This window comes from Sinohyriopsis cumingii, chromosome 1 (genome assembly GCF_028554795.1).
Source record: "Sinohyriopsis cumingii isolate HCF-2022 chromosome 1, ASM2855479v2, whole genome shotgun sequence".
NCBI lineage: Eukaryota > Metazoa > Mollusca > Bivalvia > Unionida > Unionidae > Sinohyriopsis > Sinohyriopsis cumingii.
The window spans coordinates 77,937,875-77,965,814 of NC_142961.1; the positions used below are offsets into that span (position 1 = coordinate 77,937,875).

At 34.2% G+C, this 27,940-nt stretch overlaps 1 protein-coding gene across 1 annotated transcript in view; it reads right to left on the reverse strand.

The window, feature by feature from the left end:
• The window catches only part of LOC149807171 (trifunctional enzyme subunit beta, mitochondrial-like), a 53,881-nt gene that overhangs the window by 17,118 nt on the left and 8,823 nt on the right, over window positions 1–27,940 (reverse strand). The window contains exons 2-10 of the mRNA XM_089963073.1: window positions 27,781–27,834; window positions 26,469–26,598; window positions 23,549–23,580; window positions 18,993–19,060; window positions 15,382–15,469; window positions 14,104–14,294; window positions 9,767–9,859; window positions 4,599–4,686; window positions 970–1,094 (exon numbers count right to left, since the gene is read on the reverse strand). Of these exons, the coding sequence (XP_089819199.1) occupies window positions 970–1,094; window positions 4,599–4,686; window positions 9,767–9,859; window positions 14,104–14,294; window positions 15,382–15,469; window positions 18,993–19,060; window positions 23,549–23,580; window positions 26,469–26,598; window positions 27,781–27,834 (869 nt within the window). The remainder of the gene's footprint in view (window positions 1–969; window positions 1,095–4,598; window positions 4,687–9,766; window positions 9,860–14,103; window positions 14,295–15,381; window positions 15,470–18,992; window positions 19,061–23,548; window positions 23,581–26,468; window positions 26,599–27,780; window positions 27,835–27,940) is intronic.

Sequence of the window (27,940 nt, forward strand, 5' to 3'; positions counted from 1 at the left end):
TTAAAATATGGTACACATGACTGAAAATGTGCTTGTTGTGACTAGATAACTCTTACCCCTGTCTAGTTCCAGTAGAGTTATCTCTCTTAAATGCAATGGAGTACCTGGTTATGTCATTGTCAAATTGACAATCTAGCATTGTTCTATATGACAGCGTGTGACATGCATGCCCAAGTAGGACAGAAAGTATATTTATTTCACAAAACATTAGCATTGAGGTATATGGAAAAACAATTGGTACCGTGATACCTTATGTACAATTATATGTTACCCAAGGAAAGAGTTTCATGAGCTTTATGTACAATTATGTGTTACCCAAGGAAAGAGTTTCATATGCTTTATGTACAATTATGTGTTACCCAAGGAAAGAGTTTCATGAGCTTTATGTACAATTATATGTTACCCAAGGAAAGATTTTCATGAGCTTTATGTACAATTATGTGTTACCCAAGGAAAGAGTTTCATGAGCTTTATGCACAATTATATGTTACCCAAGGAAAGATTTTCATGAGCTTTATGTACAATTATATGTTACCCAAGGAAAGATTTTCATGAGCTTTGTGTTCAATTATGTTTATATGTACTAGTGGCACAATCTAGTTAGAAAAGAGATCCATGACACAACAGAGATCTGACAGGCTCTGACAAAGGTTCATGTTTACTGATCTTGGGAATTCTAGGTCCACTTATTTTTAGCAGCCAATCAGATAAAGCATTGCATTAGGGTGAGTTTTCGCTTTCAGCATTACAAAAGATACAATCTCATTGATTAATCAAAACATTAATGGAACATAACCTGACATTGGTGCCTGTCAGATGTACCTGCTGATAAGTAAAGCTTGATTTTTAATCAGATTGCTAGTGGCACTTACATTTAGTGCTGTCAGCAGTTTTCACCAATATAGCTTAATTAAAAACCCACCAAATGTAAGCCTTATACCATACTTAGTAATCTACACTAATACTGACCAAGAAAGAAGCATTGGCAGCTGTAATTGTGCCATGTGGTTTGATAAAAGCTGGATTCAGTTTGGCCATTTGTTCCTTGGATGAAGGTCTGATGCCATTATCTCTTGTCACTGTCTCCTTCACATCTATAGACAAAAAGGGAAAATACTTTGATAGATAAACATTTTAAAACCACTCAGAATTTGGACAAAAGGAAACTTTGATAAATGAAGTAACTTTAAGTCAAATTTTTCAACCTCAGTAGGGTTTTCAAGCATCCTTATAAATATGCTGTTGTTCTAGGTGAGATGAATGCTCTGATGGGCAAACTGAAAAGAACAAAAGGTAATTGCATGAGGAGCAGGTTTTCTTTCAGAACCTACTCAACTCTGGGTAAGCAACTTATGAAACAAATATGCCTGCCAACGGGTTTCCAGGTACTCAGGTACCTGCCCATTAGGTAATAAAATGATCTAATGGGTAATCATTTAGTTCATGTTAAAAAATAAAAGTTTCCAAATTCAGATTGACTAGTATATCTGCCAACATCAGGAGTGAGACAAAATTATGCATATACTTCAAGGCTTGTGTTATGTGGCTGTTGGCTACTGTGCATTTATCCACTGCATACCTTCTACTTTCCTTATTTTCTATTAACAGTAACTGTCTATTACACATTTCCAAGCAAACATGGGTTTCTTCAATGTGAAGCCATGTCACCGATTCATTATATTTCAATACACACTTAAGCAGTGGATCAGTCTATGCTGAAAAAAGATGGCACCAAATATTATGCTAAACAGGCTTTATTGATGTGACTCATGGATGTAATATGACTGAAAAATGCCAGAAGAGAGATTTTGTTAAACTTAAGAACATGTTGGATCAGGAAAAGACAAATCAATAGTGATTAGCATATTCTGAAAGAAGAATTCTAGTGTGATGTAATATGGTATTTAGATTGAGCACATCATCATGCTCATTTTAGAATTTGTGGACTTCATGGCCATTCAGCAAAAGTTTGACATGCAGACTAGTTAAAGAGAGCGTTGTATATAAATAACTTATCAATTTATTTTATGTTTGTATTCCTGTACTCATTCACATATATTTAGCTGATTTGTGACAAGAATTTTCACCAACTCTAGATTCAGGTCAGTAGCAAAAATAAATGCAAGTTTTTCATAGTTTTTCATAGTTTCCTGTATGTAATATGTCATCTTTCTATCCTCAGATTATGCTTTTTTGCCACATGTATTAGTAATATTTATGGTTATACCTCTCTTGAGAGTTGGCATGTATGAACCTACAACAAAACAGTTCAAGTTCACATTTAATACAATTTCCATTGGATCACATACCCAGATAACCAATCATTAGGGTCAATGGGTACCCAGTAGATGTTTACTAAAATTCTGACAGCCCTAGAAACAAATATAATTTTTAAAATAAGTTATTAGTCCAGTCTAACTACAGGTGCATTGCTGGTTTTGGCTGCCAGGAATGAAGCTACTTCAGATGCTGGTAATGTAATATGAAACAAACAATGCTAGGAAAACCCTCTATGAGATAACATGTTTGACTTAATAAAGAAAAGACTGGCCACAGGTTTATCAATGCCATATGTGACAACACTAATTATGATGACAAGTAAAAAAGTAAGATATATAAAAAAATTGTATACAATGAAGTAAAACTTCTATTGTGTTCTGGTTTTAAATAGGTCTAGTATGAACAAGCATGATGAAAAGGAATAAAAGAGAACGATTTTTCATTATCAGCAATTAAACCCACAAAGATAAATAAACTTAAATAAACTTTTTAAGTAAATATATGTTTTAATGATATAAGTATTGACTTGATTCCATAATACTGATTGTGAATATAACAGTGATTTCATTCTTAGATACAGTGTACCAAAGTATGTATACACCTCTTCCTCGATAACTCGTGCACATAGGGGTCCACAAACATAGACTGCACTATAAGCGATGTGCGAATTACTGAGGGACCCCCAAAAATTGAAAAATTCACTCTGACATCGAGAAAACTGTCCGGGGGAGGGGGGAAGAGCGGCGTTGGGGAACTGGGCTGTTTAATGACTGAATCCTCATTTTACAATCACGTCGATAATGATTTTTAATAATGTGCTTTTACTAATGAAGCTGTTTGTTATTCTGTTTAAATAAAATTTATTTTCAAAATATCCAACATATGAAAGATTGTTCCAACTGGTTTGAACAACCATCACGTGTACGTAAAAAATCTATGTATTATGTCACTGCTTTTTGTTTTCTTCATGAGTCTGGTTCCAGTAGTGGTGTTTAATAAATATCCTGCCAAATCAGGAGTCTACAAGCAGGGAACTAGACTAACTGTTGATTCACCACCAAACAAGATTCCTTTTTTTCAAAAACACACGACATTTATTGTGTGAGACAATCGTCTACGTCAAAACTCAATTTTTGTAATGTTCAATTAGTACAATATTGATGTGCTGATTTCATTGGAAGTAATAATGAAATTTCTTATCATCCCCAAGGATATCTCTAAGTGCCAGTTCAAGAATTCTCGGAAACTCACCTGCCCACAATGGTACATATCTGTGAAATCAAGCTCTTTATTTTACAAAGTATTCATTTCGCTTGGCTGCCTTGTTATCTTTGATCACAGTTATGAAAGAGTTGGTTAATTTAAGGTAGTTTATGTTGCACACACAATAACATTAATAACAGTGTTCGATTGATCAAATGAAGTGAATTCACCCGACATATGACCAGGGCTGCTAGATTTTAAGTTTGTAGGATTTTTGTGCCTTTTGACTTTTCTTTTATTCCACCTACTTTTTTTTATTCAAAAGACATAATTAACGTGATAATACAGAGGCCATCTTTTAATACAGTGCAACAATATAACAAATACTTCCACAAGTCATTATCAAAACATGGTCAGCACTTAATTAGGTTCTCAGAGAAATGCTTGCAGACATAGCTTTTACGGTAGATTTAAGCATTTTACATTTAATTACAAGAAGACACATTGCATTTATGATGATTACACTTAAAAGGAACTAAAAGACAGAACTAGAACACAAATTTCAATTGATAAAAAAATTATTTAATTTGTATTTATTTATTAAAGTACTGCCTCCACTCAGCATAGGTGACATTTTCATTGATTGAAATTTCCTTACATATCATTAATTGCGGTGTACTAGGAATGTCGTTTGGAAAGAAAATGTAAAAAATTGTATGACCTATTTTTAAATTTGATATCTCATAGTGTTGATTAAAATTTCCAGGTCTACTGATAAAACAAGCGATAAATCAAAGTTTCCTTTACCAATTTTTGATCGTGATTTGCTTCAAGTTCAACAAATAGGGATCAATTTTTGGGTTTAAAAAATGGGATCCATGCCTGATCCGCGTTATAAGCAGGTTCGCAAGTTATCAAGGCGCGAGTTATCGAGGGAGTGGTATATGTGGTGAGCAGGTCCACAGAAATAATCCCTTTTATCAAACAAAATTTTCTGCTACATTCAACCATCAACAAGTTCTACTAAATTTAAGTAACATTTACTCTTTCTGATTTAAAAAATTAAGCAACAGAAAGAATTAAAAAGCAAATGAGGTTAATATACAAATACTTACTTGGGACCTTAAAAGGAAGTAAATCTGTCAAAAGACCTTTCTCAGTAGCCTCGTGTGCCAATTTATGTGATCTCATGGCATAGTCATCCTGTAAAAGCAAGCATCATTCTACAGACAAACAAATTCACTAATTTTTGTCCCCTGTCTAAAATGGTGAGGTAACAAAAGATGACAATAATGAGATCTGACCTTTCAGACAGATATGCAATGCTATTGAGCAGGCATCAGTACTAACCAAGTTTCATTTCCCTATCTAGGGCTTAAAGGAAAAATACATAAAAAAGGATGTCAAGTAAGAAAGCCAAAGACAAATGTGACTGAAACTTGAACTATTGACCTGTGACATTAATGGAACATGTGGCACACCTTATAGTGATGAACTAGATATATTAAGTTTTATCCCTTCATCTCAAATAGTTCTACAATTATAGAACAGCAAGAAAGGTGAAATAAAAAAATTAAATATATAACACCATGATCTTGACCATGAAGATAAAATCTCCAATATGGTACACAATACAGGTGCAAAAAGTGATATACAAGTACACAAAGCTGCGTAGCTTAATCTCAAGCACATGGTTCCCACGCTTTTCTAAAGATAAATTTCCAGGTCATTTCCTGCGGTTTTCCAGGATGAAATTACTTTTTTCAAGGTTCACACATGACCATTTCTGAATGGAATTAAAGAACATTTTAGATTATAAAACATGCTTTTCTAAATCTAAAAATGTTTCTCTTTCAAGGCTCTCCAAAAACATCGAAATCAGAAAAGATGATCATGTACAAAACCACAAAATGTATCACATGAAACAAGTTTGATTATATTCCAATAAATTGGCATGTAAAGTCATTTCAATGTACAGAATAAAAATTCTAGCTTTATTTTGCTGCATTATGTTGGTAAGTGGGAACAAAATAATGAACATAAATTATGTTTTGTTTCCTTTCAAACCTTTAACTCTAAAGAATGCTATAGCAATATATATATATATGCATCTCATAGAAAGTAGCATTTTCAATTACAGTATTTATTACAAAAAGGGAATAATTAGAATCTGTCTTGTAACGAAAAGAGTTTAACGCAAAATTTATTTGTGCCAATAAAATTCCAAACAAGATTTTTCCAACAACCTATTCTTCTAAAGATCTGGTCAAATATCCATCATTTAAAAAACATTTTCAAAAGGGTTGATTTAAATTTCGACAAAAGATCTTTAAAATTATATACTGTTGTACAAACAAGGACTGAATTTTCTGTAAAATCAACCTGTCTTCTTGTAATTTGTTAAACCAGTCCCCAAACCTGTATTGATACAGGGGCTCATAACGTTTTTTAATATATACCACCATGTCGGGCAATTCTGCATGTCGGGTAATTTTGCGCAACGATACGTCATTTCTGTAAACATTGGATCACATGTTATTTTGGGTAAAAAATCCATTTTGTATCAAGAAAGAATGATCGCAATTTAATTAAGAAAAGTGATATTCATAAAGTGTACAAAAATATCAGGCATTCTGACTCGAAATGTGTTTAAAAATGTGATTTCTAAACGTCAACATGAAGACCCACTCCATGACATTCTTAAACCGGCAACCCAGAAAATACAATTTACTATGTATCTTTTTGAATCATACAAATAAATACATTATATAAAAGATGGAAATAAACACCTTAAAACAATACTGCATTTTAATCCAAGTTTCCATTTTTGCAAGAAGTTGTCCCACATGTACAAAATCATCTGCTACCCAATGTGTCAAATTGCCAATAGAATATAAATTCTCAAGAAATTCACTGGCGTATAGTCTGTTTCTAAATTCTTAGTAATTTTTCCCCATCAGCAAGACGTTGTAAACATGTTACATCCTATTCATTGTTGTTTTTCTCTTCCACAAAATAGATTATTTTTTTAATACAATGTTGAACTTCGCTAACTTTTTTTACAAGATCAGTTTTCTTTGCTTAATATATCTTGCCATTTATTGGCATTATTACATTCAATTTTGTAAAACTAGCTATAAATCTGACCTAATTACTTGACTGAAATGTCAACAGAAACAGTCCAAAGTAATGCATTTAATTTCTATTGCCTGATTAATAAATATTACATCTTTTCAACGCTGTGCACAGAATAGGCCGACATATCGCGAGTCAGGAAAACATGAGCGTGGTATCCCATGTCCAAAATTAACATTATTTTAAACAGAATATTCTGGTGACAGCAGCCCCTTTTCAAATGGTAAGCATTGCTGTATTTTATTTTCGTCAATCGGTTGAATTCAGTATGCACATACATGAAAACCCCTGGCGCGGAAAAAGTGTAATCCAAGTGGACAAAAAGAGTAATCCAAGCAGAAAAAGAGTAATCCACATAGAACATGATAAAAATTCAGTGAGCATATATGTACAAAATTATTTATTTATACCTCTGGAATTTTAAAGAACCAATATTCCTTTCATAACCTGACAAAGAGGAAATTTATATCTTACAGTTATTGGGTCTTTTAGCTGAGAAATAAGATGAAAAAAATCGACTCTATCCATATGAAGTACATTGTTAGATAGAGTGGAGTGCCAATTAAACTTGATATTTCAGTTTTTCTAATTTATCAGCAGCTTTTCCTGCAACATGGTGCATCATATGATGGAGACAACCTGATATGTACAATGATGGAGACATTTTTTAAAATATAGAATGCAACTCCTTTATGAATTCCAGTCATCATTGATGCAGTATCAGTTTAAAACCCCATACAATTATGCCAACTTAAATTTATTCAAAGTATTATCAAGCAAATAAATATATAAAAAAATCTCCAGTGGAATCTACTGTTAATTCTGGTAATGAAAGAAGAGCACTCTGACTTAGCCGTTTTCGTTGTCAAAGTCTCTTACACAGACTGGGTACAACTTTTTGTCACAATCTCTACTCCTGTCTGTTGCAATACCAAATGGCCCAATTTTCATCGCTTCTTCAATTTTAAGTGAAGTATCTTCTGCTAAACACCTAACAATATTAGATGATTTTGTTCTTGCACATGCATATTTTCTGCAATTTTGGAATCAGTAAACATCCGTCTGAACAACGGACCAATGTAGTCTTCTACTGCTAGAGGTTGTCCGTGTTTTATTAAGAACTCGGTAGATAACGCATCTGCATTTATAAAATTCCTGTCCACAATTTAGTTCTGCTGTATAAAAAGAAGTTACCTTAGTACTGGAGTTAGTAAACGAGCTAATTCAAGGTTTCTTGTTTTACCACCATGACCTTTAAGACCACCTGTGTGCTACATGACACAAAGTCTGTTGTAATTATGTACAAGTTCACAAAGTTTAATCAATTAATCTCAAATGACCAAGAAGCTACAAAGCAGATGGGAACATGTAAATTAACAATACTGAGTTGTGACATTGACCCTGAAGATATGATCTCCAATGAAAAATATATCACACATATTCTTGTTATGATATACAAGTATACCAAGTTCATCCCTTATTCTGAAACTGCTCAAACATTACAGAGATGGGAAAATGTGTTGGAAAACAACAAATCCTGAACCATGAGCTTGGCCTTCAAAACAAGACTCTCCAATGCAGTACACAACACACCTTCTACTGATGATGTATTAAATATACCAAGTTTCATCCCTTAATCAACCTTAATCCCAAACAGCTTTAAGTTATAGAGCAGTGGGAAAGTGTGATGGATAGACTGATGGATGGAAAGATGGACACTCAATTATTAAAGAAACCACTTAGAGATACATATATATATATATATAAGGTTATTTACATCAGAATCAATTATTCCTTTTTTAACATCTTTCCAGTGGAATCAGTTTTTAAGTTGTGTTCAGTTATAATTTGAGAGGATATATTTATTTAAATTACTCCTTGGAATTACAATGTGGTCATTGACATTTTTACTAAATCATTATTTTAGGATTATTGTGAATTCATTCAAGGACATTCTGGATTATATCATTGTAATACATCAAGATTGTTGACATAATAGCATATTCAAGGCTACTGACACATCAGCACATTCAATACTGGATTTCATTTGGAACACTCTATACTTCTGGATTTGGGATGTAACACTGATCATAACACTGTAAGTTCGTTAGAATTTTCACTTAGTTTTCAAGGAAATAAATTATTTGTTCAATTTTAGCAAAACATTTTGCTTTTGCGTCTTTCTGCTACTTAGTTTAAGAGTTTTAATATCATAGTGACATGGGGTTTTCACCACCATAGTAGCTATCTTGAAAATATTATTATCTCTATTACCACCAACTGGATGACTGTACCAACATGGGGATATTACTAAACAATTTCCTCTGAATATAGTTGGTCCTAAAGTAAATTGGTGCCATTCAGACATTCAGCATGCCTGCCAAAGTAGCCATCTTCAAAATTGTTATATCATTATTTCTCCTGAAATGTAAGTCATATTGTCATGGGGTTTTCACTGAAAGTCTTTTTATGATGTCTTGTTGATTATAAATGAAAATGGTGCTGATGTGACATCTAATATGGCTGAAAAATTGGTCATCTTGAAAATCGTGTTATCAAAACTTCTTCCAGATGGCTGTCCATACTGACATTGTTCTTTCACCAAAAGATTTTTTATGACAGTACTACACAGAAATGCTGTCAACTTTATAGGGAATATGCCCCCACCCACAGTTAAAAATCATGTAACACTTCCTCCTTCAAAACAGCAAGTCATATCTACTTGGGCTTTATACAAAAGATTTTATATATATCTTGTTGATACTAAATGACAATGGTGCCAAGCTGACATCCAGTATGTCTACTACATCAGCTAATTTGAACATATTTTTATAGCTGAAGAATATCAATGAAGATTTCAACACTATACAGTTAAAAGGCAGAAACTGTCTTACCTTGAATTCCTGGAAATTCTTTTCAGTCAGTACAGCATCAGTCCCTTTGAGAAACTCAAGCCATTATTTAACTGACTTTTATGTAACAGATTTCTAAAAATGTGTTTATATCTGATGAAATCATTAAATGCAACTACAATGATAGTTCTTTTATAAACGTTTTGTTTCTGACACAATCTTGCAAACACAATTTGATGCTACCAACCTAGCTAAAGTTGTACATCAGTCCAGATGCCACTTCAGGCAAGACTTACTTGTTCTGCTCTGCTGACCTCAAAGGCAGCAGCAAGCCTGTCTGCAGAATGGCCCATGGTTTCTCCTGTCGAAAATTCTGCAACAGCAGGCAGCTATAACGAGTGAGAATTATGACTGTTACTGGCATATACAATTCATGCATGAATTTATTGATTGCACAAAATCCTAATATTGGAGGCTGAGTTTCCTTAACAGAAATAAAATTCAGTTAAATTTCAAAATCTATCGTCAAATATGATAAATTATGTCCATCAGATTGTTAGATTCTGAAACTAAATGGATTCAATGAAGTCATGGCAACCATTTTTAGAGTAAAAACACAAGTTATATCCACAGCTGGTAGATTAAATGTATTTTACACAAGTATATTAGTATACATATCTGCACAAATAAAGAATATACTATTATGAAACCAGAATGTAATGAACAATAACAAATCCTGCCTTTACAAAGCTTTAAGTAGTCTCCATTTAACATTAAAATAGAAAAATTAAAGTCAGATTAAAGTGATTTTGACAAAGAAATATTGACCCCTTTGTAATTAAATAGTTTTTTTGCAATTTGTCGCTTTGTATTCTTAGAACTTAGCTTTAAATCACCACTATATAAACAGAATTATGCTAACATGTCTTTAAACTACATACACATATACATGTATATACACACACACACACATATATATATATATATATACATACATTCTGTGATAGGGTTCAAAAGACCAAAGAATTAAAAAAAGCTGATTTTTTCCTATGATATCAAAGTAGAGGTATTATGAATTGCTGAAAACAAGAGATTATTTTGTTTTCTTGTTTTGAAATCATTGTTTTTAAAATCTGCTTCAGAAGTTATGTGTCCACCTCTATATGCAAGACTTTACTAAATGAAAGTCACAGGACTGGAAGTGACAGCCAGTATTAGAAGTATAGTTCATATAACAGTAATTACCTTGATTAGCTGAAAAAGCAAAGGCCTTTCACGAAAAGCATGCAGTCCACTCATCTACTCAATATGCTCATTCACTTGTACGAAACACTATTAACCTGCTGAGGGTAACTGATCACAATGTATAATCATTAATATGGTAAGTTTACTGGTGACTAAACATATCTATTCCAACTTAAAACTGCTCTGATCAGATGTGCATTTTGTGTAGGCTAGGATATATATAACATTATGGTGACAAATAATCTAAACACAAAGCTTTAACCTATGTCAGAAAAGCATATAAAGAAGGTCACAGTGATGTTCTTTGTTCATACAGGTGTAGTACTAATAGAGATGCATCCAATGATGAAGTTTCACAATTTGAACAAAATAACATTTAAATTAAATCTTAATCAAAATATTTCAAGAAAGTCACTGGAGCATGAAATATACATCACCGAAATCTCTTTTTATAAAAAGCATGTATTACTTGTCAAGCTGCCAATGCATGTTTTCAGGAAGTATAGCATGCATATAACATGCCAAAACCTAGTGTAGTCACAAGTAAATCCAAAAGCTTAAGCAAAGCCAAAAAGATTAAATACATGTCATGATGAGCTTCTTATGTTATCAATGTGTGATGCTAACAGATGCATAATATCATCAATTTTATGATTCTAGCATGAATACTGCCAAGGAAATAAAAAATTTAACCAAAGACAAGGAAGCATAGAATATGGGCCACAATGACTCTTTTCTGCAGTGAGGTGTGTGTATGTGTGTAAATTGGATCCCTAACATAGCTTTAACAATTCTTCAGTCATATTGCTACAATGTCTGCAGTGTGGCAGTTTATAGTGATGTCTAGCATTGGGGCATCATGCCACAGACATGTAGCATAATGTCCCACCCAGTCACATTATCCTGACACCAGGACAACCAGCCTAACACTAACCTCTTAATGCTGAGCACCAAGCGTGGCAGCTGTTAGTACCATTTTTATTAGTCTTTGGCATGACTCGGCTGGGGATTGAACTCACGACCTCCTGCATCCAAGGCGGACACTCTAGCCACTAGGTCACCAAAGCGATTCCTGCAGTGAAGTAATAGTGCTCATCAAAATGAATCCCATCAATAAATTTCATCATTCTAGATTAGACAGCATGAACACAGCACACAATAAACCTATGTGCTCATGAGTTCAGCATAAGAACTTTAACTTATGTCAGTGAAATGTGAAACCAATTTTTCATAGTAAAATGTTTCTTAGAAAATACTTACTCAATCATAATACCTAATGGGAACTACCATTACCTCGCAAATCCAGCCCTCCCAGATACTACTTTTAGTAAAAGGGAGCTAAAAGTTGTCTGCCGACCTATCTGGTGGTTGGAAAGAGTGATCTCCCCTTACATACAAGACTTGGCAGCACAGTGTGAGAATATGAGTCCTTACTGGACTGGAGGGCAAGCTCCCAATGGATGTAACTGTGGGGAGGATGTGAGGCTGTATGTGTATTATGTTTGGGTAAGTATTTTCGAAGAAAATCTTTTACTAGGAAATAATCATAATACCTTAGGAAAACAGGTAAGAGATGGAGGGAGGTACATCCATTACCCTGGAGACACCATCTCCGGTCCCCTAAGGTATTGAGACAGCTTCTAGGTAACCGAACTGGAGAAGACTCCATCTGTTTGGGGTGCAGCTTCAAAAGCCCCCCCACCCCCACCCCACCCCCGCAAATCAAGTGGAAGTCGTGAAGCCAAGTCTCCAGAAGCTGTTGATCGATCTGGAAGGAAGACCTGTTGAGCTGCAGATATAGGTCCTATCAGACTGAACTGGCTATCTGCGATGACAGATTTCTGAGATGAAAGCTAGAGAATGTGGTCTCCGATCTTCATACCACAGCCTGACTGATGTTGGTTATTGAACAGTTCCGTCTGATGCTAAGTTGGTGGCAACTGCTCTAACCTCTTAAGCCACAGTACATAAAAGTTCATTGAGCTGGGGTTATTTCCCTATATGCTGAGGAAATAACCCCCTTACTACAGGATGTGATATTCTGTTCTGATCGATATTCCTGTCCGTGTATGAGAAGCAGAAAGAGGTGTGATCTCCCTTGATGCAAAGACTCCGTTCGTATTAATGAATCACATAAAAGCCTGGACTGGGTCTTGTAGGTGGCCTTTAGTTACCCGTGGAAAAAAGATGGTTTTCAGCAAGGAAAGAGGATGCCATCATAAATAAGACTGACCCATCTTGTCTGAACTTGAATGCATGTAAATCAAGTGTGCTGATAGGGATTGTATTTCCAGAATTCTGCCTGCAGTTGCTAATGCCATGTGGAAGCACGTCTTGTAGGAAAAGGAGCGCTTTTGAAAATGGTTCAAAAGATGTCCTATCCAGCTAGGTTAATACCCAAGATAGGTTTGGGCCTAGGGTTAAGGTTTCTGACCGTGTATACACAAAGTTGCGTAGAAGGTCACATAAGTCCTGGGTCTGCCAGATATCCTCTCTCCAATGATGACGAAAAGTCTCAGCAATCATGCAGTGTTAACCTTGGATTGTACTTGGCACTTACTGGCTCTCTTTGAAGAGCCAGAGGAGGAAGTTAGCTATCTGTGGTATTGATGCCTGGAAAGGTAAAATATGTTCGTTTTCTTGCACCACTGGGTGAAACTGTGCTACTAACTTTATATGCTTTCAGAGAAGATGGCCATTGTGCCTGAGCAATTGTCTCCAAGACTGGTTGCAAAAATGTTAAATTTTGAGGGCCTGTTTGAGATGATCAAGACGTGTGGCTCTGGACAAGATTGAAGCAACTGCCATCGTGGTTATATGAGTAGATGAAGGAAAACCTGAATTCTGTGGGGGTTCCAATGAATGAATGATGAGGTAGTTAATCCACAAATTCTCCCAATGGAGTGGTGCCATGAGGATGCGGCTACAGGCTGTACCACCAAGTCTTATATGAAAGGGGAGATCACTCTGCCCAACCGCCAAATAGGTTGGCATACAACTTTTAGCTCCCTGTAGCTAAAAGTAGCATCTGGAAGGGCTGGATTTGTGAGGTAGTGGTAGTTCTCCTAAAGTATTATGATTGGGTAATATATTTGAAGAAGAAGGGTCACAGTGACAATTTTTATATGGGCATGGTACTTTAAAGACTTGTACAATCATCTAGTTTAATGATTCAAACATGAACAGTTAAAACACAAAATTTAACCAAAGTCAGTTAAGCATTTCCATATATTTTCATGTCTAATGACCAATATCCTTTGTCAAAAATATTGCAATACTGCAGTGACTTTGCATTCCTCTGCAGCACTGCCATGTGGTATTTTTAGACTTCACATAAAATAAATGTTAAAGCTGTAAGATAAAGAGCACAGATGAATACTTAACCAACCTCTGGTACAAGAGTTGAGGGAGACAGCATCTTTGTAATCAGAGAAAGTTTGGCCCCAAATGTTTTGGCTTTATTAAAACTCAACATTATCTTTCTCATTTTGCGACTGTGACGGATTGGGACATCTGACATGAATTCCACCCCACCAGCAATTACTGCATCACACTGCCCTGCTGCAATCAATCCTATAGCTATTGAGGAATAAAGAAAGAGATTTTAAAATAGTACTATTATTTTCAATTAAAACATTATTGCATTCAATTCAATTTACTTCGAAGTAAATGTTTAAGCCACTTACTGATTAGTAAAGTCAAAAGTTTGTTATTTTTGTAATGACTCAAATGTAAATGATTCTGTAAAATTATAGTCTTTCCCAAAACAAGATTTAATCTTATCCTCGTTAAAATGACTTCCACTAAACAGACAGTGAACTTCACGCAGCATGTTTATTTTTATATTCAAATTTAACCCTTTTTATTTAGTAGTCTCTTTATAATATAAGTTATATGGGTCATGTCTGCACATTTACTCATTTTAAGTTAAAAATAAATTATTCTTTTAAAATTTAACACTAATTTTCCTTAATCAAAAACTATTCAATCCTGATTATTGAATGCTCTGCACCTTACCTGTCAGCAGGTAACTTCCAGATAAAAAATATATATTGTTATGGACTTTTACAATGGCAGCTATGTACTAAACTTGGGATGAAATAAGACCGTGTCCAGTGGAATTGTCACAATTGAGGGTAGTACGAATTTGTTTACCAATATGCATAGCCTTCATTGTGACATCACAGCGCGCAACATTCAATCCGGATTGTACTGAATCACACCTCAAGGTTCATTATGTTAAAAAATGTCTGCATATTTTAACATTGAATTTGCCATAAGTACCTCTTGGGCGTTTAAATATTGACCTTCCAAAGGAATACAGATGCTTACAAATCCAAATGATGTGAATACTTGTCACTTAAAGGTAAATAGAATCAAATTCTAAGAGATGACACCCATAACTGAAATAGTCGGTGTTGAATGCCTACATGATCCATGGGACTTGTACTACAGCATTTGTTACTGCAGAAGTTGTTACTCACAAGACCACCATGTTTTTTACATTTTGTATTAACAATGAAATAAAAATGTCTTCAAATCAGGAAATGTGCAATGGAATGTACAAAAGAGAGAAGAAAACAACACTTATTATTTTTTCTTGATTTCTTGCTCTTTTTTAAAGTAAAGTGATTCGATTTTGTTACATCTAAATACTGATTCTTACCTGTAGTGATTGCTTGGTTGGAAGAAATACAGGCTTGTGTCACAGTGTGAGCTGGCACCTTGTTTGAAAATCCAGCCCCAAGAGCTGCCTAAAAGCATTAATAATTTCATAAATGTATTAAGTCAAAACTAATTTATGTTATCTTCATCTCAATGTTACTATGGTTACCATCCTGGCAAGTATTTATATCCATGGTTCAAGAATTATGGTAATTAATACAAATGAAGTAATTTTATTGTAGAGTTATGACTATCTGAAGGCAAACATTTAATCAGGCAATCCATGTTGCACTTCTGACATTATGTCATTAATCAAATGTCAAGATTCAACACCTAGAAAACAACACATGTGTGTACTGTTACGAGACTGTGCTCTTAAAATAAGTAACAGAAAAGAATGAAAAGCAAAACGTTTTAAAAAATTCAACACATAATTTATTTCCATAGAATACAAAGTGAGAAAAAGAAGAAAAGAACTTACAATATTGCGAATTAAATCCCACAATAATCCTAGACTAACACACACAAGTCCTAATAATTTAAAGTCCCGAACATAAATTTAGTAGAAGTCCAAATTAAATCCAAAGTGTTGATGTCATAACCTGTATAATGCTGATGTCTCAAGAGTCTTTTTTTGAATCACAGTAATATAATTAAAGGTTTGAATTCAGTATAAATTTCAGTGAAAGTCTCTGTTCAAGAATTTTATCAGAGCACTTTTGTATTTCCAGAGAAAATCACTTGAATTCAATAATCTGAAGAAATAAATTCCAGCCCAAAATGAATTACTGGACACGTCAAGTAATACAACTTGATTGTGCTTGATTTTAAAGCATGAATGAATTTTCCTTTCAGTAGCAAGTTCTCTACCTGACCTTAGGTCACAATTAGCATTTTCTTAAAAAACTATTACCTAATGAAAATAACATTCTTGTATGATCCTAATGTTTACAAAACAAATTGTTAGCTGTTATTTAGTTATTAGAAATTTTTTGCTAAAATTATAATACAGAGCCTGGACTAGGTCAGGAACATCTGGTGAATCTCAATAATCTAGACCAAGACCCGAATAAACATATTTACTTCTGTTAGTAATGATCCTGCTATTAAACCCATACACATAGATAGTATTTTAGCTACATGTTAGTTGTTAACAGAATGATACAAAAAATCATGATTCAGGTGAAGTAGAAAATGAACTCAATTTTGGATGAGGTCAAATCCTACATACAATAATACATTACAATATCATATAATGAAATAAAATTAAAAAAAAAAAATAACTAAGAAACAATGCCAATTAAACATTCATAACAGTTTATACCATTCTCTAAATGGCAACACATGATGCCAATCACATGCTTTTTGTGAGGTTATCCATTCTGTAATAAAAAGTTAACATCACGAAGGGTCTCTTATAAGAGAAATAAACATCAACAAGTACTCCTTAGGTGCAGCATTAGCTGACATGTTTTTTTTTCAGTTGGGGGGACAAGAAACGGGACTGGAAGAGGGGACCCTTTTGTGAGATCTTTTTTAGTATAAAGGAGGAACTAAGCTTACCTCTTTTTATTTTTGCTATTTTTTGAAATCCGAAAATAAAAACTACTGATACATGTATGTTATTATTTTCCATCTCCTTGGTCAGATGCATAATCAGACTCAATCAGTGAAGTATTTTGAAGAAAACAAACTTTTTCCTATCTTTGAGGCTGCCATAATAGTTTTTAAAAGTTTAATTTTTTTGGGCATTCATTGACACACTCAAAGCCTATTGAACATGCTTCTTTTCAAAATTAGTGCATTCAAGTTGCAAGTATTGAACGTTCTCTCAATGAATTCATATTTTAGATATGTAAAGATCAGTCATTACATGTATGGGCATGATATAATGACACACATTAGTTGTTGTTGTTGTTGGGTTTAATGCCATTTTTCAGTACACGATAGGCTATACATGGTGGCCAGTATTAATGGTGGAGGAAGAACCCGGGAAAACCACGGAAAGTACTACCGACCCTCGAGAAGCTACTGGCAAGCTTTCTCACATACCCACATTGGCCGAATCCGAGACTCGAACCTATGCAAACAGAGCTGAGATGGCAGTGATCCGTAATGGAGAGCGCTTTAGACCACTCGGCCACTCGGGGCCCCAGACACACATTAGTATGATACATTGAAACTTATATGATAACTATACGTAAAATTAATACCTAACAAGAGTACTACAAATGGCATATGATATACCTGTCTCATGACCTCTTTCCTATTAATGACTTTGATGTCAGAGTTAGGGACATGACTATTGTATGATAATGGTTGGACATCTAAATATTTATCTGAAATTGAACAATTACAGCTTCGATAAGGTAACAATCCTACATGGACACTAATTCTCACATCACCAGAGTAATCAGTCACCCTAAAGTGCCCCATTCTAGGATGAGCCAGTCTTTCCTCTCATTAAGTTAGGTAGGTCATGAGATTACCTTTCAGTGTTTTGTAAGTTTCTTTGTCTGATACATCATCCATCCCCGTTACACTCCTTTTATATATAATGACATGGGAATGATTAGAATTTAGTTAGGGTATTAAATACCCCCCACAATGGATAGATGCCACTTGTCATTTTCTGTCACAACTCACATTGCTATGTCCCAGTTGTTGGACAACCTTTGTTCCAATAAGTGTATCATCATATTAAAAAGACAATTTTATTGTCCGGTTTTAACTGTTACAGGCCTTATCAGTGAAGTCAGAGCAATGCCAAAATTAGATCTAGTTCGACCTGTCTTCACTTCACTGAAGGGCCCTTCCATGCTCAAAGAGACCACAGATGCCCAGTAAGATTCAGTCAACTCAACCTCTGCAACTAAACTTCAGCATAAGGGAAATACAAATATATCTGATAAATGGACAAAGACATTTCTATTTCTGTATTGCCTCTTCTTTACTTAAACATTTCTTGTGACCCTGACTTTGAAATGGGCATGATTGGATTGAAAGGCACTCTCAGGTAAAGATATATAAAAAGCTCAAGTTTCATTAAAAATATCTTCCTTGGTAAATATGTTATGCCCATACACTATTTATATTTTCGCCTTCTGCAACCTCAGATATGGGCACTGGGCATGGCTATGGTATGTGACGCACAATCTTCTCATGATATGTAACTGGTTAAAGTTTAATTCAAATATTCTCAGCAGTTCAAAAGTTACAGTAAAGACCAGGTGTGGTCCAACATCTTCAATACAGTAAGACATATGAACCAAAATGTAGAGTTTGTGGACCATACATGATATATATTATAGTAATTATACTATATTCATAGAACTGGCTTTTTGTATGAGTGCAGATCACAAATAATGATCAGAGGGTCTGTAGGTGGACCACTCTGAGCCAGACATTAATAATACAAATCAAGTTACATTTCCCCAGTTGTAACATTCACCGTGAAGCAGGGTGTGTACCGATGGTATGCAAGACATCATCTATACATACTACATACTTGGGCCAAGTTTCATTACATTACCTTTACTGGTTCAAAGATTATAATCTGCACAAGGATACAAGTCACAGAATTACAATTTCTTATCAGCCCATCTGACTCACCTCCCTTGCTATGTTGCTAGTCTTCACTTCCTGTATCACAGTGCCATACACAATGTACTCAACATCCTCTGAAATATAAATGAAACTAATATATGCTCTCAAATTAAAATCTTGGTTCCAACTGCATCTGAACATATTGATTTTTTCCCCCAAAATATGTTGCAATGTGATTTATACTATGAAAGGTCAACAAACCACATCTTCAAGGCACTTCACAATAGATTCTTTGACAAAAAAAGATCTCTTTTAACCAACCATGCTATTACCTCTGACGAGTATTTTCTACTGAAATGATTCTGTCCTGCTTGAAGTGCTATACAGAAACGGGTGAACCTAGTTAATCATTATCTCTCCTCATCTGAATGAGTTATGTCCCTATATATAACTTGATATCTTTTAAGGTCAAATGGTCAGAAGAGCTAAATATAGATAGTGCCTTGAACTATTTTATGAACAGCCAGTACACAGGATACCATAGGCTTTGAGGGCTAAAATCCCTCCATGGGAAAATTCTAGGATTAAAGCATAAAGATCACCAATAGAAATAAAAATAAAAGTGACATGGAAGTATCTATATCTGTAAAAATAAACTTTACTGATACATCATATACAGTGGTCCCCCTCTTATATGGCCACCTCTTCTGCACTGGGAAAGTGGCTTTATAAAACGGTTGGCATTTCTAGAGGGGGACTAGTGTAATGTGCGTGTATATGTGTGTATAGCAGGAAAGATACATAGAACTTAAAGAGGTTAATATCTTCATTTAAAAGTAGCATTAATTATTAAAATGTTCCTTTTGTCTTAAAAACAGAGTTATTTCAAGATAACATAAATTAACAGTTCTTATTCATGGGTGTGAGTTGGATATTGTTGGCATGCGCATTATAAAACTATTCAAAAACATTATTTAAATCTTGGTACATAAGTTGTTTTATATTTAAAATAATTCTCATTCCATTTACTCCATTTTCCCTCTGCGACAGAATATTTCCCTGATCTTTTATGATCTTGTTTATTTGAATCTTGCCAACATAAAATCTTTTAGCAAGTGAACTCTCCCCATTGTCATCAAGTCGAATAACTTTGACCTTTCCTTCCAAAGTATTATTTCTTCATTTACATGATGACATGTTAAAGTTTTGTGATGATTTATTCCTATGTTGCTAATTGTACAGTACTGTAATTTAATTTTGCAGACAAACTTTTGTAAATGAAAAATCTTGTCATAGAAGAAGTGAGATATGTACCGTCACGTGATTTTTCGGTCTTTTTGGAAATGCTGTGTGAAGCCCAAAGCTCTACCAAAACAATACTGACCCCATTTCTATCTGAGCATGTTATGTTATAAGCCTGACAATTATGTCTGGTCAAAATCATCAATTAAAAAAGAGAATCACTGTGTGAAGACCAAAGCTCTATCAAAACAATGCCTACCCTATTTCTATCTTTCTATCTGACCATGTTATGATCTTGACAATTACATCCGGTCATAATTGGCAATTAAAAAAAAAAACACTGTGTGCAGACCAAAGCTCTATCAAAACACTGCTGACCCCATTTCCTGCTAACGTTGGCATTAATGATATAATAATAACCTTAGTAGTACATGTACTTTAGCCAACACTTCTTTCAGTAACGACAACTTGATATGCGGAACAGACATCTTGAGATGTCTCAGAATTGTAGGTTGGCTTATACGCAGGTCATACACTTTGTAGTGTTTATACCTGTTCAGTTTGGGGGTCAGTTTTTATATGAACTGGCTTATATGCGAGCATATTAAATGATCTTCTAATTTTAGTTGTTGTTGTTGTTGTTGTTCTAGGGTTTAACGCCATTTTTCAGCACAAGATAGGCTATACATGGCGGCCAGTATAACTGGTGGAGGAAGAACCCTGGAAAACACGGGGAAGAACCACCGACCCACGAGAAACTACTGGCAGGCTTTCCCATCTAATTTTAGTAATGGCAGCCATATTTTATGATGGATCAACATCATTTGTACAAAACTGAAAGGGCTTTATGCAGTATGTTTTCTATCAAAATGTTTGGCCAATTTCTATAAAGAGATTTTGAGAGGAAGTCATTTAAAGGTTGTTGTTTTTAAAAATGGCAGCCATATCTACTGGCAGATTTGAATTACTTGTATAATTTTCAAGGCCATTTGCCAAGATGCTGTCAAACTGAGTCAAATTCTGTTCAGCATTTTATTTCATAAAAATGTTGTATTTGAATTTTGGTCATAATGGCCATGTTTAATGGCAGAATGGCACCATCTGTAACCTGAGATCTGGCTGACATCTGACTAGTAACCAAATGCAAGAGTTGCTGCTTAAAAAGATCTGGGTGCTTATGTTTTTTCCAAAGCTGCAAATCACATGTAATAAAAACAACTGTTAAAAAGGTTTCTCTATTTTTGTACCTTCATCCATATTTAATGGTATATCCACATAAATAATTTCCAATATTGAAAGCAGGCAGAGCTGAGTAAAAATCTTTATTATCCACTTGTCTCAGAAAAAAAATCACTTGTTCTGCAGAATGTATCCTTTAAGCACACTTTAAGTAACACAGAAAATAATGGACATTGCTATACTGAGTTACTTTGATTTTAATTATTTTCAAAACCTTTAATGATAAAGAACAAACTATATGATTTTAAAGAAATGTTCTAGCCCATTGTTCTGCATCGTGTGTGTGTGTGATTTGGATTTTGAATGTAGCTTTAACAATTTTTCAGTCATATTGCTACGATGTCTGCAGTGGGACAGTTTATAGTGATGTCTAGCACTGAGGCATCATGCAGCAGACATGTAGCATAATGTCCCACCCAGTCACATTATCCTGACACCAGGCTGACCAGTCCTAACACTAACCTCTTAATGCTGAGCGCCAAGTGAGGTAGCTGTTAGTACCACTTTTGTAAGTCTTTGGTATGACTCGGCTGGGGATCGAACCTACAACCTACCGCATTCGCAGTGGACACTATCCACTAGGCCACCAGAGCGGTTCCAGCATCTAGTAATAAAACTGAGAAGCAAAACCTTTTTCAAAGATGAATTTTAAATCAAGACAAGAATATCATGTTTGTCATACATACATATATACATACACATACACATGTATTAGCGTCTTTGAAATTCCTGGATGAGATTATCCAGTTTTGATTAATTAGGAAAATTATTACAGATTTTTATGATGGCATGGATCAACAAGTAAATGGATTGTACATTGTGTTAATTTACAATAACTAGCATCAAATATACCATTTCATATCTCCAACACCAGTAAAGTACTCAGTTCAGCTGTTGCTAGAAAAAGATTAGTTGTTGTTGCTGTTGTTGTTATAGGGTTTAATGCCATTTTTCAGCACAAGATAGGCTATTCGTTGTGGTGAGTATAAATGGTGGAGGAAGAACCCAGGAAAACCCCAGAGAGAACCACCAACCCACGAGAAGCTACTGACAAGCTTTCTCACATACCCACATTGGCCAAATCCGTGACTCAAACCCACACAGACAGAGGTGAGAGGTAGTGATCAGTAATGGTGAGGGCTATGTTTAAACAGTTTCATGTTGCTCTTAGGAAAAGAAAAAAGACACAAGAGCTGAAACTACACTCAAACTATGAAATCTTTAAATGGCACAATGTGACCTCACGAAAAGGTGAAATCAACTCTGGTTCTTCTGCATATACGGGCAAAATTACAGGTACAGCTGCAGCAATTCACTTGAATCACCCCTCAAGCATGGATTTTGTTTATTCAAGTGTGCTTTCTGTTAAATCTGGTCAAATTCTGTTTTTGGATTTAGTGATAATGTCCTTTATTGGTTTTTCTGTTTTATTAACAGTATCCATTTTGATGGTGAATTGGCATCATTTATAACTTGAAAGCTCTTCATGCTTGAATGTATTCAATCAATTTTGTTCCGCTGAGTAGTTTTTGAGAAGTCACTTAAATTTTTCTGTTTTAATGACATCTTTATTTGACTGTGTTGAGGCACCATTTGTTTAAACTTTAAAGCCATTCATGCAAGCATGCTCTAGGTCAAATTTGGTCACAGTCTGTTAAAAGATATTTTAGAAGCCAAGTTTTTAAATAATATATTTTTACTAATGGAATCATTACTTGATGGCAGATCATTATCATAAGTATCAACTTGAAAGCTCTTCATGCCAGGATGCTTGATAGAAAATTTAGTCAAATTTTGCCAAGCAGTTTTGCAAAGTAGTCACTGTAAGGTTCTTCTGCTTTTGGTAGTGAAAGCCATAACTAAAGGCTGATGAGCATCATTAGTTAAATTTTAAAGCCCTTTATTAAATTTTTGTAATGGTAACAATATCTAATGGCAGACCATCATCATTTGCACAAGACTGAATGCCCTTTGTACCAGGACGTTGTCTGCCAAGTTTATCTAAAATTAGTTAAATGGTGTTTGAGAATCTGAAAAAAATAATTGTTGACAGATGCACAATACATGACACATGAAAGACAGAGGGACATACCATAAGCTCACTTACTCTTACAGCCAGGTAAGCTGATAAAGTATCTTACCTTTACCAATTCCAGTCTTTCTTAAGATACCCCTGAAATGAAAATTTAATGCAAAGTAATACTGAATAAAATCTGTATGTAGTAAATCAGCATAGTAATACTTAATAACATCTGTATCTAGTACATCAGCATGGTAATGCTGAATAAAATCTGTATGTAGTACATCAGCAAAGTAATAATATTCATATCTAATACATAAGCATAGTAATACTGAATAACATCTGTATCTAGTACATCAGCACAGTTTTAGCTAGGCTATGATAATGATATTAGTTAACTATTCATTTTTGAGAAAAAGTCCAGCCAAAGCCAAAAATACTATCTTTAGAACTGAAAAATATTTCTGACCAGAAACAGAGAGCCAGATTCTGACAAGATATTAAATTGACTATCTGGGTATTTGAAAGTTCTTATGAAACATTATGATGATGGAATTTCTATTAAAACCAAGTGTTGCTCAGATCATGGCAACAATACAAATTAACTATGCTGTATTGATAACAAAAACTATATTAATGTTTATATGTAAAATACACTAAAGTTCACTTCAATCCACTAAAAACTTCAAGAGTATATGCATTCACAAAATGTATCAAGTCATTTAAACAACCTTTGGTGAAGGAGCTTTTTCAAGGGAGTAGTTGTTGTTATAGGGTTTAACGCGATTGTTCAGCACAAGATAGGCTATACATGGCAGCCAGTATAAATAGTGGAGGAAGAACCCAGGAAAGAACCACTGACCCGCAAGAAGCTACTGGCAAGCTTTCTTACGTACCCACACTGGCCAAGCCTGAGACTCGAACCCATGCAGATAGAGGTGAGATGGCAGTGATACATAAGGGTGAGCGCTTTAGACCACTCGGCCACTCAAGACCCCTTTCATGGGAGTTAATGTATAGTGTACTGTTCTACTTGTGGTCGCTTCAGAGTCCATTTTTTAATATAAGAAGAATATCTAAGTAAGCTGCTTGGTTCTAACCCAATGAGAAGCTTTTATAAGTTTAAAAAAAGGAAATACTATCTGTGTACAACTGAGAATATGCATCCATTTTGCATACAAACTTTATTAATTATTTGTTGCAGGGGTCTCTGGCTATGACAGTGTAACTAGTTGGTGTAATTTATCATCATCATCTTCATCATTTGTGATGACAACAATGTTGGTGATAATGATGATGATGATTGTGGCTTATATCAAGAAATTTTTTTTGAAACATAAAACATTCCAGATTACATAATCATCTAGATTTGAGAAATATTGTCAATTACTTTAGTAATGCTGTAAAAACACAATTAGATACTAATATACATTAGGTAAATTTTCTTTTTCAGTCAATGACCTTGACTGTTGACCCCAACATTGATAGGCTTCCTCCATACCCATATGGAAGCCGTCTGCAAATCTTGATCCAGATATGTGATGTAGAACTAATATTCTTGTGTAGAAACCATGTTTATTCTTTCAGCTAAAGTGACCTTGATTTTGTGACCACAAAATCAAGTCTTTTTCCTTACCTATGTGTAAGCCATCCACAAGATTCGGTCTTGAAATGTACTACATGGTTCACACACTTTTCTAAATATAAATTTCCAGGTCTTTTTCAGGATGAAATTAATTTTGTCAAGGATAACATATGACCATTACTGAATGGAATTAAAGTACTTTTTGGATTATAAAACATGCATTTTCCAAATCTGAAAATATTTCTCTTTCAAGACTCTCAAAAACATATATGTCAGAAAAGACAATCATGTACAGAACCACAAAAGAGTCACATAAAACAAATCTGACTATATTCCTATAAATTGGCATTTAAAGCCATTTCAATGTACAGAATACAAATCCTAACTTTACTTTGCTGACATGCATTATGTTGCTACATGGAAACAACATAATTAGCATAAATTATTTTGTTTCCTTTCAAACCTTTAATTCTAAAGAATTCTAGAGAAATATATGTGCATGTTATACAAAGTAAACATTTCCTATCACAGTATGGAAAAAACCCAAATATATGCAAAATATTAGAATCTTACCTTGTAACGAAAAAAGTTTAACACGGAATTTTAATGCGTGCCAATAAAATCTAAAACAAGATTTTTCAACCAACCTAAACTCCTTAAGACGATTTGGTTGCAAATTCCATCATTTACAGATATTTACTAAAGGAATATTTAAATTTTGACAAAAGACCTTCAAAGTTATATATTGTTGTACATACAAGGACTGAATTTTCTGTAAAATCAACTTCTTGTAGTTCAGTAAACCAGTCTCAAAACCTGTACTGATACATGGGCTCTTACTGTTGCTTAATATATAACAAAAGGGACGACAATTTTCCATTTCTCCTGTGTTCAATTTGAGATCTGAAACCAATGCTTCAAGCTACATATCACTATGTATTAGTTTCGCACCAAAGCTCAGCTCAGAGATTCTACATTTTTCTAATCCAGGTTTCCTCTGAATATTCCAACACCATTTTTCACATTTGGACATTTAGGATTGGGTGTGGGTTCAATGCATGTACATATCAGAAATTTGGAATCTGCTGCCGCCGTAAGATAGGTTACCAGCGGGCCTAGCAAATTTAAACAATGTTAAATCGACTTATACTGGAATGAAACTGATACAAAAAATATTTATTTTCTCAAAAATGGCAAGTATTATAATGATTGTGGTCGAGTGAAGTGTATCAGACTTTCATTTAATATAAATGAAATGTTGTATGATGACATTAAAAAAAGAGTTTGTTGTTGATATCACATAGCTATTGGACTTCAGACAGTTTTGGGTTTGTTTTTTTTAGTTGTGAAGTCATGTTACTATAACGCAAATGGCGAGTACCGGGTCAGGTTTCATCTATGCCAAGTTTCGTCTAGTCTGTCAGTGGATTAAAGACATAATGAATATAATACTTACTGAAGAGCAGCTCTAGCCAGGTCATGCGGCATCAAGTCCTTATATATGGTTCCAGATAGAAGAAAAGGAGTTCTTACACCTTCCACCAACACTACATTCCTTATTCCAGGCTTAGCCAGGGTCTTCTTGCCTGCAACAAACTTGAGATAATTTCACTTGCCAATAAAATCACCTATTCTAACACACTTGTGAATGTTAAATGCTTTCTGACTGGCTGAGTGTCAACAATGGATGTAATAAAATCACTGATATACTGTTGAAAATGTTGAAACCATCATGATATTATGACCACCTATTTAATGTACTTTCAAAAAGAATTACAATTTTGAATATTTTCATCTGTGCCAGAATGGGAACAAGAGTTATGAGAATTTGATGATGTTAAAATGGTTTTACTGTTACAAATATCTTATTTACAACTGTATTTACTTGCTTATAAGTTGAGACCAGCTAAACAACACAGGCTCTCAATCTGTCGTTGCTTAATGCGATGACAAATCAGGGTCTATGCTCTTTGTTCTCCTGATTACTCCAAAAACAACTACTCAATCCCAGATCTGCTTGAACATTATGTGACAAACATGAACCTACACATTTAGTTTAAACATATACAAATATAAATATATAAATGGTAAATTCTAGTATATGTAAATTAGTAGAGATCATGTAATGGTTAGAAAAGATGGAATACATATGCATATGTTTGTGATCTATGTATTAATCTGAAAAATCATTGATTATAAAAATATTTAATTCGTGTATTTTTAATAATCCTAATATTTTGATGATATAATAAGCAATGCTGAGTTTTAAGTGTATCATACTTGATTTTAAAGCTCCTTTCTTTGTCAAATACATTATCTAATATTACTGTGCGATTTACAGTTGGATCCAACTCCTATGTGAGTATATATGGTATTTCTACTGATGTGTCACCAATAAAACTCAATTACATTAAAACAAACAACTATTAATATTCTCAAACCCTCCAATACAAGGACATTATTGCCTAATAATTAAGTTGGATTATCATACAGTTATGTCAAATCATATTTAAGATATATTGTAAATATGAATCTAAAAATGATTATGTAAACTGGGAAATACTGACAGTCTCCAAAAACGCAGGGTCTGGTTCCGTTGCAATGAAATGATAATAATTGTCAATACAAACTTTAGATACAATATGCCTTAAGAATCAGATGATAATAATGAAAATCATCATAATATCATTCTCATTGTTCTTATTTAATCTTTATGCAGTTATTTTGACAATACAAACTTTGCAAATTTAAAAGCACCATTAACTTACTGGGTTGGGTTTGGGATGAATGTGTCAATGATGTTGAAAGGCATCTCATGCCATCTAGGAAAACAGAGAAAAAAAAGCAATAAAATTAAACAAATAAATAATTATAAATATATAAAGTATATAATTACAAGCAACTGTTGGTAAACAAGAATTCATCAAC